We start from the raw sequence: 19705 nt of genomic DNA, 5'->3' as shown, positions 1-19705 counted from the left end.
GGTTTCCTAATTAGGTCACGTGGTCAGGGTAAACTCCTGGCCCTAGCAGCGCTGACAGTACAGCTGACATATATATAAGTCCTTCTTCCCTTTCTGTCATTGCCCAATCCTGTTACTGTGATCTGAAGAACTAGCTTTCCTTTCCCAATTTACTACTTCTCCATGAATTGTTAGGGAAGTTTTTATAAGCCTGCTGTAGGCTGTGTTGGTGGTTTGTTTGCTGAGTCGCAGTGTGAGTGTGTTCTCACTCCTCTTTGCCTCCCCTCCCCCTTCCTTGATTCTAGAATCTACAACCCTTACCTGCCTTAAGTGTGCTATGCAGACACACCCGGCAATCCTGCATCAACCAATCACAGACAAGGGAGAGACACCCAGGAGGTGTACTTCCTGTATTTGGTGAGAGAAGAATGGAGCAGGAGAGAGAGAGAGAGAGAGTGAGAGCGAGATAGTGAGTCAGCTAGCTTTATCTCGGGGTCAACAGTAACTGATCACGTCAGTGTTGGAGGAAGGAGAACAGATTGATTTGTGAGATACAGTCCGCAGCCTTTCATTTACTTTGTCCAGATTCCTCTGTTCATTAACAGCGGCTGTGAAGACAAGACAGAGACAAAAAGAGGAGGGGAAAGATAAGTGTCAATCTGTTCAGACTTGTTTGGGAATTTGAGCAGGGAAGGAGGGAGGAGGGGTGAAACAGCAAGAGGGAGAAGAGCAGAGGAGAGAGGTTGACAGACATACCGAGAAGGAAACAGATGCGGAGAGAAACAGAGGGTCAGGATTGGATTAAAGTTTAAATAGAACTTTGTTCGCCATTCTGACGCCCCCCCCCCCCAGCAGATCTGGAGAGGAAGGAGGATTGCTTGTGTTGTGCAATCGTTGTTAGTTTACACTACTGAACTAACTGAGAGCTGCAGAGAGAAGGGAGACTGGACATCTCTAGCGTACTAAACTCAGGTGAGTCCCTCAGATCTCTTTACTGTGTTTCTCTACTGATCTACCAGTCATTCTACAGTTCTAACATTGATTCATGGCTAATTTGTCTAGTGGTTTATGTGTTACATGTGTTTTCATTGTGTGTAAGAGAGTCCTGTTTTAGGGTTAGTTGGTGTGTTGAGTGATGTTATGTGGACTGTGCTATGCAGACGTGTGCTGAGCGTTGTTATGTGGACTGTGCTATGCAGACGTCTGCTGTGCTGTGTTCAGTAAATCAGTGTTCCCAGGTGTCACATAATCTGCTAGGCTGTTTCTGTCATTATCTACAACACTTTGCTGTTGGCTCTATTGTTGTATATATACTTGGTGCTTATTAAAGGGAAAATGTCGTTTTTGAGTGGATTTTCCCTTTAAATTAACTCAAGCAGTTAGCAGTAGAATCCATTGAGTTAAAGTGTATTGAATTACAGGGTTGGCTTTTGTGGGTTGGCTATTAATTGTTGTCTGACTAAAGGTTGTGATGCTGTGGTCTCAAACTGATCGCATAAACACATTGTTGCCTGTGATTCTTATCATCATAACACCTACAGTTATAACACATTGGACTTGTGTTGTATTATAGTTAGTATTTTCACCTTTTTGTAATTTACATTTTTTGTACTACCTATTTGAATAAAAGAATAGTGAAGCATTGGTCAGGGCTGGTAAAGACACTAGGCCACTATTCAACTTCAGTATTTGAGGACCACAATAGGCCTAATGCTGTTGTTAACCTTCCATTTTCATTGATCTCAACATTCCTTTATCTCCATTTAGTGATTGAAAGTGTTTCTACTTCAAGTGATTCTATTGGTTGTAGCAGTATCCTTGCAGAATGTCCAGATTGTGATGAATTATACATTAATGAATATTACCGTCTTTCAGGTTCTAAAAAAGTATGTTACCATGGGGACCAAACGTCCCAGTCTGACTCCCTTTGATACATTTGATCCATCCAATCAAAGCGCTTCCTACCGGAACCCTCAGCCAATCAGCCAGATCTGCCGCGAAACAAGTCCCAGACCTGGAACTCCGGCCCGGACAGACAGAGAGAGGGAGAGGATCCGAGAGGAGGAATGGAGGAGAGAAAGAGAAATGGAGAGATTGAAGGACAAAACAAGAAATAGAAGAAAAGAGATGGAACCCGGACCAAGAGAGAGGAACAGAGAGAAGGAGTGTGCCCTCATATCCAGAGGGAGGGAGGAGGAAAGGGAATGGAGAGAGAGAGAAAGGGGGGGAGCGGGAGAGAGACGTGCCAATGGAAGACCTACTTCAAATCTGGAGATCAGGAACCACAGAGACAGAGAAAAGGAGAGAAAGAAAGGAGACACGTTTCCTAGAATGGTAAAACATAGCAAAGAGAGAGACAGAAGAATGAGTGCATTTGTGGAGGAAGATGTGGGGAAAGAAGGAATGAGACAATTGGAGAGACAGAAGGGAACAGAGATGGACGACTGGGAGAGAGAACGAGAGACAGCAGCAAAGATACAGCGGTATCGAGATGCAGAGAGGGACTTCCAAAGGCACAGGGAGAGGGAGAGGGAGAGAATCAGGGCACAGGAGGACAGAGAGAAAAATGGAGGGAGGCCCATGGAGGATAAGACCGTGAGACGGAGGGAGAGAGCGAGGGAAGCGGAGCCAGATTTCAGAGAGAGGAGAAGAGAGAGGGATTCAAAGGGTAATGACCTATGGAGCAAAAGAGAGAGGTATATGGATGGAGAGAGAGAGAGGTCAAAACTACGGCAGGGAGAAAGAGAGGATGGAAGAAGAGAGGGAGATTCACAGAACTATTCGGATAGAGAGGGCAGGGATGGAAGGAGGGAAGGAAATACCGAGGGACAGAGGGACACCAGGAGTGAGGGAGACAGTGATGGAGAGAAGAGGAAAGAGAGAGTGAGAGATGACAACAGAAGAGAACTGAAACATCTGCACAGTAAAAGTGAGGGGGACACTGAGGGGAACGCAGCATGGGATAGAGTGAGGGAGAAAGAGAAGGAGAGACAGAAATGGAGAGGGGGGGAGATATACAGAGAGAGGGATGGAAGGAGAGATGCTTATAGACAGAGAGTTAGGGAAGGGGACAGGGATGGAAAGAGTGACATGGAGAGATACAGAGAGAGGGACAGGAGAAAAGTGAGGGAAGTGGAGAGAGAGAGGGATGAGGTGAGAGAAGGGGCCAGGCGAGAGGACAGACCAAGGGAAAGGAGGGACCTAGAGAAAGTGAGGGTGGGAACACAGCCCAATGTAACAGGAGAGAGAGGGAAGCGTATGGATGGAGAGAGACGCAGAGAGAGGGAGAGATATTCCAAGGAGGAGGATGAAGAGAGATTCAGAGAGAGGGAGAGATATTCCAAGGAGGAGGATGAAGAGAGATTCAGAGAGGGGGAGAGATATTCCAAGGAGGAGGATGAAGAGAGATTCAGAGAGAGGGAGAGATATTCCAAGGAGGAGGATGAAGATAGGAGGTGCAGGGAGAAGAGGGACAGAGAGACAGATCCCAAAAGGGAGGGAGGAGCAGACGGAGCTAGTCGACCGCTGAGCGAGACAGCCCCAAGGGTGCCACCACGAGTCCAGAGCAGCGGAGAATGGAGCAGTGACATAGAGAGGGAAAGAAAATGGAGAAGAGGAAGAGAAAGTCATGAAGAGAAGGAGTCAGAGGGAGAGAAGGATGTGGACAAGGGGCAGAGAGACTGTAGTGAAAGAGAGAGACTAGATAGAGTGAGGGGGAGAGAAGAAGGAAAGGAAGAGACGATACCAAAGCGCCCTGAGCAGAGGAGGATGTGGTTATTACCACAGAGGGTCAGATATAACAAAGACTCCTCTTTAGAGGATGAGGTTATAGAACGAGAAAGAGATAGGCACACTAACAGATGGAGAGAGAGAAGTGAAGAAGAGGACAGATCCGTGGAACAAAGGACAGGCAGAGATAAAGAGAGGAAGACAGAGGGAGAAGGACAAGAGGATAGGTCGGTGGAACAAAGAAAGTCCATAGACGAAGAGAGAGAAACTGATAGGGAGGGAGGGAGGGAGAGGTATTTGGAGAGAGGGTTAAATGTAGATGAAGACAATGAGACAGAAGCCTGGAGGAGTTATAGCAGAGGAGAGGAACACCAGACTTACAGCGATGGAGAGAGAGAGGAACGCTGGCAGAGGGACAGGGAGACAGAGAGAGAGAATGTGACAGATAACACAGAAGGTGACAGAGAGAAAGAAGGAGGAAGTGATAGATATATACTCTTCGAGAGCGATGGAGGAAGTGATAGAGAGTGGGAAGGAGGGAGGGATAGAATCCCTTCCTCTGAGGACGGCTTTATCACTGTGTCCAGTGGTGGAGAAGAGGAGTTTGAGGACTGCAAGGAATTCTTGGAAGTTGGGGTTGCTATTCATGTTACCAGGCAACCTGTTAGCTTTCAGGGGAGCGAGGGAGAGATGAAGAGAGGTGGAGGGAGAAGACATGAAAGAGAGAGAGAAAGAACAGAAGAGAGGACAGAGCAAAAGGATGATGCAGTGGTGGGAGAGGTGAATGATGGAAAGGGGAAGAAGCCACCCACCTATGTATTCTGTGTGATTGGACAAACACTGCCCAGGTCAAAACCAAATCAGACAGCAGTCTTGGGTGACATGGAATCAGAGCGGACCAATCAAAATCCTGGATATGGTCATAGGGACAGTGATGACATCACACACCTCCCTCATGAGAACCCTTCCAGAGATGGAGACCAAGGGGCAGAGGATGAGAGAAAAATAGTGAGGGATGAGATCCATGTGCCAAAGGAGGAGAGAACAGACACAGAAGAGAGCTCCATAGTGGACGTCAGTCACACCACCCTAGAACGAGAGAGCGGAGAAAGACTGAAGGTCATGGAGGAGAACCCATACGCTGAGATAGAGCGAAGGAGGAACTCTGAGACCGAAAAACTCCTCAAAGAGTGGAGAGAAAGACATGAAGAGTACACAGAAACAAGAGAGAGGGACCCAACAGACAGGAGGAGGATAGAACCAGAGATAGGTCCATCTTCGCATCCCAGTGGAGAGTACCACCACCATGGGATCCCTGTAGTTGACCAAGCCACCTCTGACCAGAATGACCCTGTAGTGATGAGCCCAGAGGAAGCTGTGGCCATCCAGATCTGTATAAGGGGAGCCTGGAGCACAGAAGAGGAGGCCAAGCGCCACTCCCCGGCCTCACACATGAAGTGGGCCAAGAACGTATTGAGTGAGATCCTTGGCAGCTCGGAGGAACCAGCCCTCGGCAACCCACAGCCAGAGTCACAGGGAGGTCAAGAGGTCAGCCAGACTACGAGAGGGACCGAGAGGGTAGAAGTGGAGTTAGAGGAAGAAAAGGATGAGACGCTAGAGGGGGGAGGAGCCTCACCCGTCTACGCCACGGTTCAGAAGAGGAAGAAGCGTGGGAGGAAGTCGGTGGAGGAGAGGCTGGCTGAACAGGAGGCAGAGCCAGGGAAGGTGGAGGATGAGAGAGGTACAGGGGAGAAACTAACAGACGTGCATGCTGAGGCTTTCACAGCTATGCTTGGTGATGGCAAACCCATAGACATGCATGCTGCCCTGACCCTACACAATACTCATGGTGACACACCTACAGACACACAGGGAGAGGAGGTGGAGGGTAACAATGTGTGTGCGGACAGACAAACAGACAGTCATATACATATCCAGGTAGAGATGGTGACAGAGGATGAGGGTGAGATGGAGAAAGGGGTCGAAGTTGGGGACGAGGTTCATATACTGGATGCAGAGAAAGAAGTGAATGCCCAGAAAGAGGAAGATCTGTTTCTCTCTGTGAGCAACACCCTGTACAAACCAACCAGCTGCCCCAGCCTTATATACAACCCTGATTCAGAACAACCTATCACCACCATAGAGGAAAAGACAGAGGAAGAAGGGGAGAAAGAGAGGACTGTGGGAGAGGGGAAGCAGGAAAGGAGGATAGAGGATGGGACCGAGGACAGGGGGAAAGTGGGAGAGGTGACTGAGGAGAGGAAAGTGGAAAGGGAGGAGGAGAAGAGGGTAGGAGGGGAAGAGGAGAGGATGAGGGAGGGCAAGGAAGAGAGTAAAAAAACGGGAGGAGGGAAGGTGAAGAGCACTTGTAGCTTCCAAGATTTGGGCACCGATGTTCGATATAGGAGGCGGGGGTTCCGCAAGACAACAGAAAGAAGAAACGAGGAAGAAGAAGGAGGAAGAGGAGATGCGAGGGATCGCAGAACAAGAATATTCCAGGTGTCAGGTGAGACAGACAGAAAGAGACGGAGGAATAAATCAAGAGAAAAGCAGCTCAACACCTCACACAGATTAATATTAGAATATCCTAATTATGATCTCATTACTCAACACCTCACACAGATTAATATTAGAATATCCTAATTATGATCTCATTACTCAACACCTGACACAGATTAACATTAGAATATCCTAATTATGATCTTAATACTCAACACCTGGCACAGATTAACATTAGAATATCCTAATTATGATCTCATTACTCAACACCTGACACAGATTAACATTAGAATATCCTAATTATGATCTTAATACTCAACACCTGACACAGATTAACATTAGAATATCCTAATTATGATCTCATTACTCAACACCTGGCACAGATTAATATTAGAATATCCTAATTATGATCTCATTACTCAACTCATTTCATGATCATCTCAAATCATCTCATTTTGTCAACCTAACCAAATCTTTTAGAACACCAGACAGAAGAGTTCAAACTTTTTCATTTGAAGACAGTTATACAAATGTTCATTCTTAGTTATGAAGAAATACTATAGTATACTATGGTATAAATACTATATTATAAACCAGGTGTTTCGAGCCCTGAATGCTGATTGTCTGAAAGACGTGGTATATCAGATCGTATACCACGGGAATGACAAAAAAGTACTTTTTACTGCTCTAATTACGTTGGTAACCAGTTTATAATAGCAATAAGGTACCTCGGGGGTTTGTGGTATATGGCCAATATACCACAGCTAAGGGCTGTATCCAGGCACTCCTCAATGCGTCGTACATAAGAACAGCCCTTAGCCGTGGTATATTAACCATATACCACTACCCATCGGGCCTATTTGCTTAAGTATTCGCTGTAGTGTTTTTGCAGAATACTGGAATATTTACTGTAGTATACTGTAGTATTTACAGTTAACTATAGTATAAATACTGTAGTAAAATAACTGTAGTATATACAAAAGTAATTAATGTAGTGTTTTTGCGAATTGTAATATACTGTAGTATTTACTGGAGTGTTTTTGCTGACTGTAGTGTTTTTGTGGACATTACTGTAGTATTTACTATAGTATGCTACAGTATGTTACAACATTGTAATATTCTATAGTAAACTGTAGTATTTTTTTCATGTGGGATCTCACAAAAATCTTAATGAGATCCAACCTCTGATGCTAACTAACCCAACCTTACCACAACTGTGGAATTCTGTTTTGCTGTTTAAATTTCCTTATCTTGAGGTGTGAATTTCATCATCAGTTCATTGAAGTGATTTTATGCGGAGACTTATAAGAAACAGCTGAGTCACTGAAATGGGGGAAGGAGATGGGGGAAATGGAGGATGACAGTGGAGGTGGGGACAGAGTGGCAATCCCAGAATCTCGCAATAAATAGGCAGGGTTAGACTGTCTGGAACCAGAACTCATTCTTCCTCCATGACTCTTCTAGCCATTCTATCCCAGCTCCGTTGTCAGTTCAGTAGTTCTGTTTAGAGCACACCACCTAGAGTGGAGCACAGCCAGGGGATCTGCAAACAAACCCATCCTTGTTTCTGTAACCAAAACAGCTCTGCCTGTTCTGTAGGCCATATTGGGCTGAGCTGTTCTCAGCCACAGTATATTACATTATTGGGTTATGTTGCTCTACCTCTCTGGACTACACTGGAACCAATATGTTCTGCTTCCAGATGATGAGGAGGAGGAGGTGAGCTTCAACTGGGGAGACGTGGACCTGAGGTGAGTAGAAGATAGCAGGGGGAGGGAGGGGGCACATGTAATGTAGGTGCATTGGGCTACCACAGTGACTGTGTGTTTTTATTACATTGTCATATTTTATGGCCACTTGCCATGTATAGAGTCAGTCTTTTGATGTCATGCATGCAATAAGTACAGTTAGATCTGTTGCCTGCAATTGAACCCTAACACTAGGCTGTGTTAGTTAGTGCCTGAGTTAAAATAGTAGAGATAAAATGTACCACACTACTTCTGTAGATGAAGTGTGGACGATTCCCTGACTTGACTCCTGTCTCTCACTGTCCAGGAATGTCACGGATACCATCAGAATGGCTAGGAGGAACTCCAAATTTTACAGTGAGTATCTCTGCTCTACCTCTACTGCACTACTTCTACTGCACTGCCTCTACTGCTCTACCTCTACTGCTCTACCTCTACTGCACTACTTCTACTGCACTACCTCTTCCTCTACTGCACTACCTCTTCCTCTACTGCTCTACCTCTTCCTCTACTGCACTACCTCTTCCTCTACTGCACTACCTCTTCCTCTACTGCTCTACTTATCTACCTCTTCCTCTACTGCACTACCTCTACCTCTACTGCACTACCTCTTCCTCTACTGCTCTACTTCTACTGCACTACCTCTTCCTCTACTGCTCTACCTCTTCCTCTACTGCACTACTTCTACTGCTCTACCTCTACCGCACTACCTCTACTGCACTACCTCTTCCTCTACTGCACTACCTCTTCCTCTACTGCTCTACCTCTTCCTCTACTGCACTACCTCTTCCTCTACTGCACTACCTCTTCCTCTACTGCACTACTTCTACCTCTACTGCACTACCGCTCTACTTCTACTGCACTACCTCTTCCTCTAATGCTCTACCTCTACTGCTCTGCCTCTACTGCTCTGCCTCTACTGCTCTGCCTCTACTGCTCTACCTCTACTGCACTACCTCTACTGCTCTACCTCTACTGCACTACTTCTGCTGCACTACCTCCACGTCTTCCTCTACTGCACTACCTCTTCCTCTACTGCTCTACCTCTACTGCACTACTTCTACTGCTCTACTTCTACTGCACTACCTCTACTGCTCTACCTCTTCCTCTACTGCAGTTCCTCTTCCTTTACTGCTCTACCTCTTCCTCTACTGCACTACCTCCACTGCACTACTTCTACTGCACTACCTCTACTGCACTACCTCTTCCTCTACTGCACTACCTCTTCCTCTACTGCTCTACCTCTTCCTCTACTGCACTACTTCTACTGCACTACCGCTTCCTCTAATGCTCTACCTCTACTGCACTACCTCTGCTGCTCTGCCTCTACTGCTCTAACTCTACTGCTCTACCTCTACTGCTCTACCTCTACTGCACTACCTCTACTGCTCTACCTCTACTGCACTACTTCTACCTCCACGTCTTCCTCTACTGCACTACCTCTTCCTCTACTGCTCTACCTCTACTGCACTACTTCTACTGCTCTACTTCTACTGCACTACCTCTACTGCTCTACCTCTTCCTCTACTGCAGTTCCTCTTCCTCTACTGCTCTACCTCTTCCTCTACTGCACTACTTCTACTGCACTACCTCCACTGCACTACTTCTACTGCACTACCTCTACTGCACTACCTCATCCTCTACTGCACTACCTCTTCCTCTACTGCTCTACCTCTTCCTCTACTGCACTACTTCTACTGCACTACCGCTTCCTCTAATGCTCTACCTCTACTGCACTACCTCTGCTGCTCTGCCTCTACTGCTCTAACTCTACTGCTCTACCTCTACTGCTCTACCTCTACTGCACTACCTCTACTGCTCTACCTCTACTGCACTACTTCTACCTCCACGTCTTCCTCTACTGCACTACCTCTTCCTCTACTGCTCTACCTCTACTGCACTACTTCTACTGCTCTACTTCTACTGCACTACCTCTACTGCTCTACCTCTTCCTCTACTGCAGTTCCTCTTCCTCTACTGCTCTACCTCTTCCTCTACTGCACTACTTCTACTGCACTACCTCCACTGCACTACTTCTACTGCACTACCTCTACTGCACTACCTCTTCCTCTACTGCACTACCTCTTCCTCTACTGCTCTACCTCTTCCTCTACTGCACTCCTTCTACTGCACTACCGCTTCCTCTAATGCTCTACCTCTACTGCACTACCTCTGCTGCTCTGCCTCTACTGCTCTACCTCTACTGCTCTACCTCTACTGCTCTACCTCTACTGCACTACCTCTACTGCTCTACCTCTCCTGCACTACTTCTACCTCCACGTCTCCCTCTACTGCACTACCTCTTCCTCTACTGCTCTACCTCTACTGCACTACTTCTACCTCCACGTCTTCCTCTACTGCACTACCTCTTCCTCTACTGCTCTACCTCTACTGCTCTACCTCTTCCTCTACTGCACTACCTCTTCCTCTACTGCTCTACTGCACTACCTCTACTGCTCTACTGCACTACTTCTACTGCTCTACCTCTTCCTCTACTATAATACCTCTTCCTCTACTGCTCTACCTCTTCCTCTACTGCACTACATCTTCCTCTACTGCTCTACTTATCTACCTCTTCCTCTACTGCTCTACTTATCTACCTCTTCCTCTACTGCTCTACCTCTTCCTCTACTGCTCTACCTCTTCCTCTACGGCACTACCTCTTCCTCTACTGCTCTACTTATCTACCTCTTCCTCTACTGCTCTACCTCTACCGCACTACCTCTACTGCACTACCTCTACTGCACTACCTCTTCCTCTTCTGCAGTTCCTCTTCCTCTACTGCTCCTCTACTGCTCTACCTCTTCCTCTACTGCACTACTTCTACCTCTACTGCTCTACCGCATTACTTCTACTGCTCTACCTCTTCCTCTACTGCACTACTTCTACTGCACTACCTCTACTGCTCTACCTCTTCCTCTACTGCACTACCTCTTCCTCTACTGCTCTACTTATCTACCTCTTCCTCTACTGCTCTACCTCTTCCTCTACTGCTCTACCTCTTCCTCTACGGCACTACCTCTTCCTCTACTGCTCTACTTATCTACCTCTTCCTCTACTGCTCTACTTCTACTGCTCTACCTCTACCGCACTACCTCTACTGCACTACCTCTACTGCACTACCTCTTCCTCTTCTGCAGTTCCTCTTCCTCTACTGCACTACTTCTACCTCTACTGCTCTACCGCATTACTTCTACTGCTCTACCTCTTCCTCTACTGCTCTACTTCTACTGCTCTACTTCTACTGCTCTACTTCTACTGCACTACCTCTTCCTCTACTGCACTACTTCTACTGCACTACCTCTTCCTCTACTGCACTACTTCTACTGCTCTACCTCTACTGCTCTACCTCTTCCTCTACTTCACTACCTCTACTGCTCTACCTCTGCCTCTACTGCTCTACCTCTTCCTCTACTTCACTACCTCTACTGCTCTACCGCACTACTTCTACTGCTCTACTTCTACTGCTCTACTTCTACTGCACTACCTCTTCCTCTACTGCACTACTTCTACTGCACTACCTCTTCCTCTACTGCACTACTTCTACTGCTCTACCTCTGCCTCTACTGCTCTACCTCTTCCTCTACTTCACTACCTCTACCGCACTACTTCTACTGCTCTACTTCTACTGCTCTACCTCTACCGCACTACTTCTACTGCTCTACCTCTACCGCACTACTTCTACTGCTCTACCTCTACCGCACTACTTCTACTGCTCTACCTCTACCGCACTACTTCTACTGCTCTACCTCTACCTCTACCGCACTACTTCTACTGCTCTACCTCTACCGCACTACTTCTACTTCACTACCTCTACTGCTCTACCTCTGCCTCTACTGCTCTACCTCTACTGCTCTACCTCTACTTCTACTGCTCTACCTCTGCCTCTACTGCTCTACCTCTTCCTCTACTTCACTACCTCTACTGCTCTACCTCTACCGCACTACTTCTACTGCACTACTTCTACTGCACTACCTCTATCTCTACTGCTCTACTTCTACTGCTCTACTTCTACTGCTCCACCTCTTCCTCTACTGCTCTACTTCTACTGCACTACTTCTACTGCTCTACCTCTGCCTCTACTGTTCTACCTCTACTGCTCTACCTCTGCCTCTACTGTTCTACCTCTACTGCTCTGCCTCTACTGCTCTACCTCTGCCTCTACTGTTCTACCTCTACTGCTCTGCCTCTACTGTTCTACCTCTACTGCTCTACCTCTACTGCTCTGTCTCTACTGCTCTGTCTCTACTGCTCTGCCTCTACTGTTCTACCTCTACTGCTCTGCCTCTACTGTTCTACCTCTACTGCTCTACCTCTACTGCTCTGTCTCTACTGCTCTGTCTCTACTGCTCTGCCTCTACTGTTCTACCTCTACTGCTCTACCTCTACTGCTCTACCTCTACTGCTCTGCTTCTACTGCTCTGCCTCTACTGCTCTGTCTCTACTGCTCTACCTCTACTGCTCTGCTTCTACTGCTCTGCCTCTACTGCTCTGTCTCTACTGCTCTACCTCTACTGCTCTGCTTCTACTGCTCTGCCTCTACTGCTCTACCTCTACTGCTCTGCCTCTACTGCTCTACCTCTACTGCTCTACCTCTGCCTCTACTGCTCTACCTCTACCTCTACTGCTCTACCTCTACTGCTCTGCCTCTACTGCTCTGTCTCTACTGCTCTACCTCTACTGCTCTGTCTCTACTGCTCTGCCTCTACTGCTCTGTCTCTACTGCTCTACCTCTACTGCTCTACCTCTACTGCTCTACTTCTACTGCACTACTTCTACTGCTCTACTGCTCTACCTCTACTGCTCTGCCTCTGCCTCTACTGTTCTACCTCTACTGCTCTGCCTCTACTGCTCTACCTCTACTGCTCTGTCTCTACCTCTCTTTTCTCTCCTTCATCCCTGAGGCACTCACATCCACTTCTCTGAAATGTATTTTCTATGTAATAATATGATAGTACTGTTAGTTCAATAGCACCTTTTATGCTACAATGAGCAGAGAGAGCTAGTCTTGTGTTTATGGCTATGTAGGTATGGAATCTGTGAAGGCACATGTGTTTCTAGGTTGACTACGCTCCTTGTAATTTGAAATTAAAAAGTCAGTAAAATCAAACAAGATATTTCCACAGACAGACATCATCTGCCAGTGAAGGTACTGTTAAACAAACGTGTCCACAGACAGATTGAATCTTGAGACTAGATATGACTGTATAGCAGTGTACTGTGAGTCCCAAGACCGACTTCTTCCTGTGAATGGCTTAATCATGTATACAGTTGTGTGCTTGATCCCTTTCTGTATTTTCCCAGATTGTTTTCCAGCTCAAACATGTTGTAGGTTTCTTCCATGGAACCTATAAACTGTATGATTTCATTTTCAGTTCTACTTTCCGACCCAATCGTTTAAACATACCAACATGGCAGCAGGTTTGCAGGTCTATGAGTCATCGTGAAATTGCATGAAATGGGGCAGGTGTGTGTGCGTGTGTGTGTGTGCGTGCGCTCCAGGGCCACAGGCAGGTTTGTGCAGGTATTCATATGTCTTAACGCCAATTAATATCAACTGTTGCTGCTACAGCATAGCATTCCAAGAAGTGTCAAATGCAAACCATACACTCTGGCTAACCCACTTCTCTGTCTCTTTCTACCTTTCCCTCTCTTGATATTTCTCCCCATAACTCTGTTTTTCTTCTCACTGTCCTCTTACTGTCTTCCACTTTCTCCTTTGCTTTCTTTCTCTGCCTCTCTCTCACTTGTCCTCTTCATCAACACCCATTCTGTCCCTGTCTAACTTTTCTCTCTCTCTTACCCTACTCATCTCTCTCGTCACCTCTCTTTGCCTCCCCTCCTTTCTCTCTCTTCCCTCACCCCCTCTCAGATTCCCAGCTCTACCAGGAGTACAGTGAGACAGCTCAGAACAGGGAGATCCTCAGTCAGTCTTGCTCTGAGGCCCTGTCCATCTACGAGGAGCTCCCTGTCCCCCTGGCCCCTTCGCTCCCTCCGGCACGCAGGCCCTTACCCTGTCTCCCCCCAGTCATCCACCCCCACTCTCTGTCCCACTCTGGCTCTACCTCCAGTGGCACCAGTGCCAAGTTCCTACCCGTACCACAGCTGCCCCAGCCCCCCCCGGCCAGGCCTTCCTCTCCCCGCCTCTCCATCTCCCTCACCCAGTCCCCCAGCCTGTGGCAGGAGATCCCTGAGGTCAGGAACAGTGCTGTGTTTGGGGAGCTGTCTAACGACCAGAGACGCCTGCAGGAGGTAAACAAAAACAAACAGTTGACCCTTCAACCAGCGATGTCGATGATGACATTTGCCACGGGCCTAGTAGCTAATGTTGATTTCCTAGAGCCTGGATCTATGGGTCCTTGGGGTAGTTGGAACAGTGCCTGTAATCTCCCCCTCTCCTCTTCCTTTCTTCTTCCTGTCAGGTGCAGTTTGAGGTTGTAACTTCGGAAGCGTCGTACTGTCGTAGTCTGGATATTGTGGTGGATCACTTTGTAAAGTCTAAGCAGCTCGGGGAGCTGTTGACTACTCAGGACAGGAGCTGGCTGTTCTCCAGGCTGGCTGATGTCCGAACCATCAGCCACAGGTGAGAGGACTGGGACTTATTTGTTTGTTCCTCAAGCTAGCAAACCCACAGGCTGAATGTCACGGGCCTCTCTATGCCCCTCTTCTGTCAACGTTTACCACATAGTCCTTCTCTGTATTTGTTGTTCTCGTAGTTTTCTGTCGAAGCTGGAAGAGAGGGTAGAATCTGATATGATGCACTTCACCGTGTGTGACATCATCGCTCGCCACTGTCAACGCTTCAAGAAGGTCTACGTGCCCTACCTCACCAACCAATCATATCAGGATGCCACTTACCAGAGACTCATGTGAGTCCTCCCCCAGGGTTCACTGACTGGACAGACTCTTTCTGACACTCTTTGTATTACTGCACATTTATATGTGTTTACGTTGACTTACAAACAGCACCTTCTTTCTCTCTGTCTGCCTTGCAGGGATGAGAACCAAGGGTTCAGGCGGGTAGTGGAGAAGTTGGAACGCAGTACAGTGTGTCAGCGTCTTCCTCTTCGCTCCTTCCTCATCCTCCCCTTCCAGAGGATCACACGAATCAAACTCCTTGTGCAGGTGTGTTTGTGTGACTGTGTGTATGTTTTAAGTGCACAATCGAAGTATGCGACTCCTTATAATCCTCTCTTCGACTCGGTCTCACTCTCCCCTTCTCAATCTCTCTCATTCTCCCCATTTCTCTCTGTATTTTTTGCCTCAGAACATTGTGAAGAGAACAGCCCAAGGCACAGAGGAGGAGGTCCAGGCCATCAAAGCTATGAAGCTACTGGAGAGGGTATGTTACACCCCCCTCTCCTTCTGGTGGTGCACTGTTACATGATGTAGCCAAGAGATAACTGTTAACCATCTCTCTTCTCTCCCTCTGTCCTTCAGTTGATCCAGGAGAGCAATGACAGTATTACTCAGATGAAGAGCATTGAGTCGCTTGTCTCTCTCAGTGCCAGAGTGGACTTTGAATGCAGGGTGTGTAATAAACTACATATCCCATGATCCCCTGCTTTACATGCTGTCCCTTGAACACGTGTTGAACTGATCACAATAAAAAGTTACAATACAAGTACAAGTTTAACCTATGTGTGTGTGTTGTAGACTCTCCCCCTGGTCAGTCAGTCTCGTAGGCTGGTGAGAGAGGGGCCGGTGACTGAGATGATGGATTTCTCTCTGAAGGAGACAGAGAGGAGTGTCTACCTTCACCTCTTCAATGACTACCTGCTGCTGTCGCTGAACAAAGAGTGAGTCCCTTCAGACAAACACACTCACACAAGGAACCAAAGCAAACCAAGCATTAGGAAATCTAGACCAATAGGACTTTCTATTGACATGTTTTTTAATGTTCTCATCATTGGGCATTATTTACTCTCCACTCCTCTCCTCTTCTCCTCCCTCGCTCTAGAGGGGGCAGGTTCACGGTGATAGACCATGCTCCAGTGTCAGAACTGAGAGCTGAGAACTGTCGGGTCAAACTGCACTCTCTAGAGAAGAACCTTTTCCGCCTCCACCTTAACAAGAAAGCCCTGCTACTTAGCACCGACACACAGTAAGACAGAGAGGGTTGTGTGTGTGTGAGTGTGTGCCTGTGTGTGTTACAAAGAATGAGAGTAGTTTAATCCACAGGTGTGTGTTATTGTGTGTAAAAAAGTGTGTTTTCTTGTGATCTTTCAGAGGTGATAAACTGCGTTGGATCTCAGCTGTCTCCAGGCCCCATCCTGTTATTGACTACTCTGCAGAACAAGGTGGGTTGTAAATTGCTATATTGCCATCCAGCCTAGCATGGCCAGACAATGGGGACATCTTGACCCTCATGGCCCTGCTGTATTTGTCCTCTGACCCGCTCTCCCATTCACAGACTTCACACAGATGCAGTGCGTCCGAGCCTTCGTTGCCCACCAACCAGATGAGCTGTCCCTGGAGAAGGCTGAGGTCATTCTCGTCCACCAGCAGAGCAGCGACGGTAAGGAAGACAGAACCACCCACTTCCTGATTGGTTGTGGGAATACACAACATCTCCATACCTCAGCATTATTGGGTGCTTAAAATGTGTTGCTTTTTTAGTTGCTTTTTGTTAAAACTCTTTCCCTTCTCCCCCTCCTCTTTCCTCTCCCCCTCCCTGCTTCTCTCTCCCTCTATCTGTCATTCCTCAGGTTGGGTGGAGGGGACCAGGCTGTCAGACAGACACAGAGGATGGACTCCTGAGTCCCATTTGGAAACCATAGCCAGCCTCAGGGTCCGACAGCGCAACCTGTTGGATGCTCTAAAGATTACCACAGCCACGGCTGCAGTATGACAAACCATCCACTGTCTGACTGCGCTGGGGGAATCCTAGTCACTGTGTATCAATGTGGTGGAGTTACTGTGGACCTGTGGATTTGGACAGTGGATGAAACATAGTGTTTCAGACTGGAGTTGTCCTTCCCGGCCTCAGCCTGCTTAGTGGGAATGAACGGCAAGGGGATGAATGGCTTTAGAGGGGGTGCCTTAGAGAGAGGCACTGGACTGACATGAATACCTTTAACACTTACAGGAGTGTCAACGTAAATTATTGGAAGGGTTTTGGAGGTGTCTGTGAGTGTCTAGGGTAGCCTTGTAAATCAAACCTTGCGAATGAATGCCGATTGACTGTTACAGGATCTATTGGAAGTCAGCCATCTAAGAACATCAGTGGATTGAGGACCTGTGGCCCCGGAGAAGGACAGAAGTTTCTCCATAACTACTTTACTTGGGGACTTTAAAAAGACATGGTATGGGGCCTCCCGAGTGGCGCAGCGGTCTAAGGCCACTACAGGTCACTACAGACCCGGGTTCGATCCCAGGCTCTGTCACAGCCGGCCACGACCCGGGAGACCCATGAGGCGGCATACAATTGGCCCAGCGTCGTCCGGGTTAGGGGAAGGTTTGGCCGGCTGGGATGTCCTCGTCCCATTGTGCTCTAGTGACTCCTGCACGCTGACTTTGTTTGCCAATTGTACAGTGTTTCCTCCACATTGGCTGGCTTCTGGGTTAAGCAAGCAGTTTTGGAAGACGCCTGGCTCTCGACCTTCGCCTCTTCCAAGTCCGTACAGGAGTTGCAGCGATGAGACAAGACTGTAACTACCAATAAGGATATCATAAAAATGGGGTAAAAAGTACAAAAACAAGACATGGTATGATGCACCATGGCAGTGTTTTGCAATAGAGGTTATTGTATTTGAACAACATGTTTCTACATATTCAGGGAAATGTATTATTTGTGTATATTACAAAGATTTTCATAAATTACTTTTATGGGGGGTACTTATTGGTTGACGGCTCAAATTGAATACTTCCGCTGCTCTATATTCACTACATACTTCAGTATAAGACTGCCATCGTTGAAGTCGTTTGTGGTGATGTCTAAATGAGGGGTGTTGTACAAAACAAATGAATCAGCGACTTGATCATCTTTAACCAATCAGAGTATCAAAGCCAATGACAAATGTTTTAAACGCCACTTTACCGACGTGTGCTCTGGATCTGGCCCAACCCATTGGTTTCTGGGACCAATCAGAACGGTTAGAATGTGTTTGCTTTCTAGAAATTGTCAGGGAGGTACTCAGATTCAGATCCGGAGAAGAAACTAATGTCTGTGGACATGGCGTAGCATTTGGCTGGAGCAAAGAGTTTGAGTAGCCAGGCAAGGATACTTAATCCCATTTGAGATACAGAAGACTATGAGATAAAGAGAGTTTGCATGCACATTGTTAAGAATGTTGAAAGGGCTGTAAGTGCAATACATTTCCAGGACTGTGCATGTAGCCTACACAATTTGATTTGATGAAAAAGAGGTGCAATGATCAAAATAAGCAGTTCTGTCTGTGTTGAGGAGACTGAGAAAGTATGCTTTGGAAATAAATGACGATACTCATGAATATTACTTGTCCTCCACCTGTAAATCAATGTAGGCTTATGTGAAATACATTTTTCCTTTTCTGACTTTTGTTTTTGATAGCAAATAGTGAAATTGGAACAGCAGGAGAACTTGGCCTACGCCACGGACTTTAGGGCTAAAATCAATCGCAGAACCCTGGTCAAAGGACTGAACACAACTACGTTTACAGCCCTTCTTCTATGAGGCTTAACGGCGGGTGGCATCCAATTTGTTGCATTACCGCCACCTACTAGACTGGAGTACAACTCCCTTATACTTTGCTTGAAAAATAAAAATGTACTAATTACATCTAACACTACACTCACTAACAACTCACTCATTTCAAAATGATCAATTGTGTTGGATCTCAGCTGTCTCCGGGCCCCATCCTGTTATTGACTACTCTGCAGAACAAGGTGGGTTGAAAATTGCTATATTGTCATCCAGCCTAGCATGGCCAGACAATGGGGACATCTTGACCCTGCTGTATTTGACCTCTGACCCCTGTACCAGTACAGGTCTATCCCCCTGTACTGGTATATCTCTAGTACTCTCACCACTCCTCCCCCTTAACCCATCTTCCTCTACTTTCTTCACTGCCTCAGCATATAACAACTTCTGCACTACTCTAACCCTGGAAACCTTAACCTGCCTCTATCGCACGGGGCATTTCTGATTCTCAGCCCCATGGGCACCCCTACAATTAACACATACCACTACTTTCCCCAATGCCACACATTCCTTTGTCTCATGCCCTTCGGCTCATTTTCCCACACCTTGGACCCTCCCTCCTACACACTGCTGCCACATGCCCATAAGCTTGACACCTGTAACATTGTAATGTATTAGGCACATACGCTTGCACAGGATAACTAACTTCACCTTTTCGAGCAAAGACTCGTCTTCAAAACTCAAAAGAACAGACAATGACTCTGTTTCCACTCTTGCCAACCTGTCTGCGTCGCATCAAATGACGAGCATCACATACACCGGAAATCTTTCCCCTCAGCTGGTCAACTTTTACTGCTACCCCAGGAATCACTCCTTTCATTGGTGCCCTTTTCTTGAGAGTTAAACAATTCACTTTTCTTGCTCTCATTTGTTTTATTCCGAGCGCATTTGCCCTCTGACCAACAGAAACACAAACAATTATCACTAGACCACTTCTGGTTACCCTCACCGATTCCACATTACCCAACTCTTTTTTCAACCACTGTTAAACCACAAATGGATCTGCCAAAAGGAAAGAGTCCACTTTTTCCATAAACGTCACTCCTGTCCCAAACTCCTCTGTTTCCTG

The 19705-nt window shown here is 47.0% G+C and overlaps 1 protein-coding gene across 1 annotated transcript; it reads left to right on the top strand.

The window, feature by feature from the left end:
• Positions 1–380: 380 nt before the first annotated feature.
• On the top strand, positions 381–18411 carry LOC109868227 (trichohyalin). The gene is made up of 15 exons (XM_020457664.2): positions 381–951; positions 1855–6214; positions 7910–7958; positions 8263–8312; positions 13828–14207; positions 14378–14538; positions 14672–14824; positions 14951–15080; positions 15223–15297; positions 15396–15485; positions 15612–15754; positions 15916–16059; positions 16185–16255; positions 16369–16473; positions 16664–18411. Exons 2-15 carry the CDS (start codon positions 1876–1878, stop codon positions 16804–16806), a joined length of 6033 nt encoding a protein of 2010 aa, XP_020313253.2. The 5' UTR covers positions 381–951; positions 1855–1875; the 3' UTR covers positions 16807–18411.
• Positions 18412–19705: the final 1294 nt, after the last annotated feature.

The sequence above is a fragment of the Oncorhynchus kisutch genome, linkage group LG2 (assembly GCF_002021735.2).
Source record: "Oncorhynchus kisutch isolate 150728-3 linkage group LG2, Okis_V2, whole genome shotgun sequence".
NCBI classification, from domain to species: Eukaryota; Metazoa; Chordata; class Actinopteri; order Salmoniformes; family Salmonidae; genus Oncorhynchus; species Oncorhynchus kisutch.
Note: the sequence above shows the minus strand (reverse complement) of the source record. Positions and strands in the feature narration are given on the sequence as shown.

Bases quoted from the DNA above. Each gene is read 5' to 3' on its own strand.
- LOC109868227 (XM_020457664.2), top strand. From the start codon at position 1,876: ATGGGGACCAAACGTCCCAGTCTGACTCCCTTTGATACATTTGATCCA. The intron at 8,313-13,827 runs GTGAGTATCTCT...ACCCCCTCTCAG, and splicing joins GAGGAACTCCAAATTTTACA to ATTCCCAGCTCTACCAGGAG. The intron at 15,486-15,611 runs GTGTGTAATAAA...TGTGTGTTGTAG, and splicing joins GAGTGGACTTTGAATGCAGG to ACTCTCCCCCTGGTCAGTCA.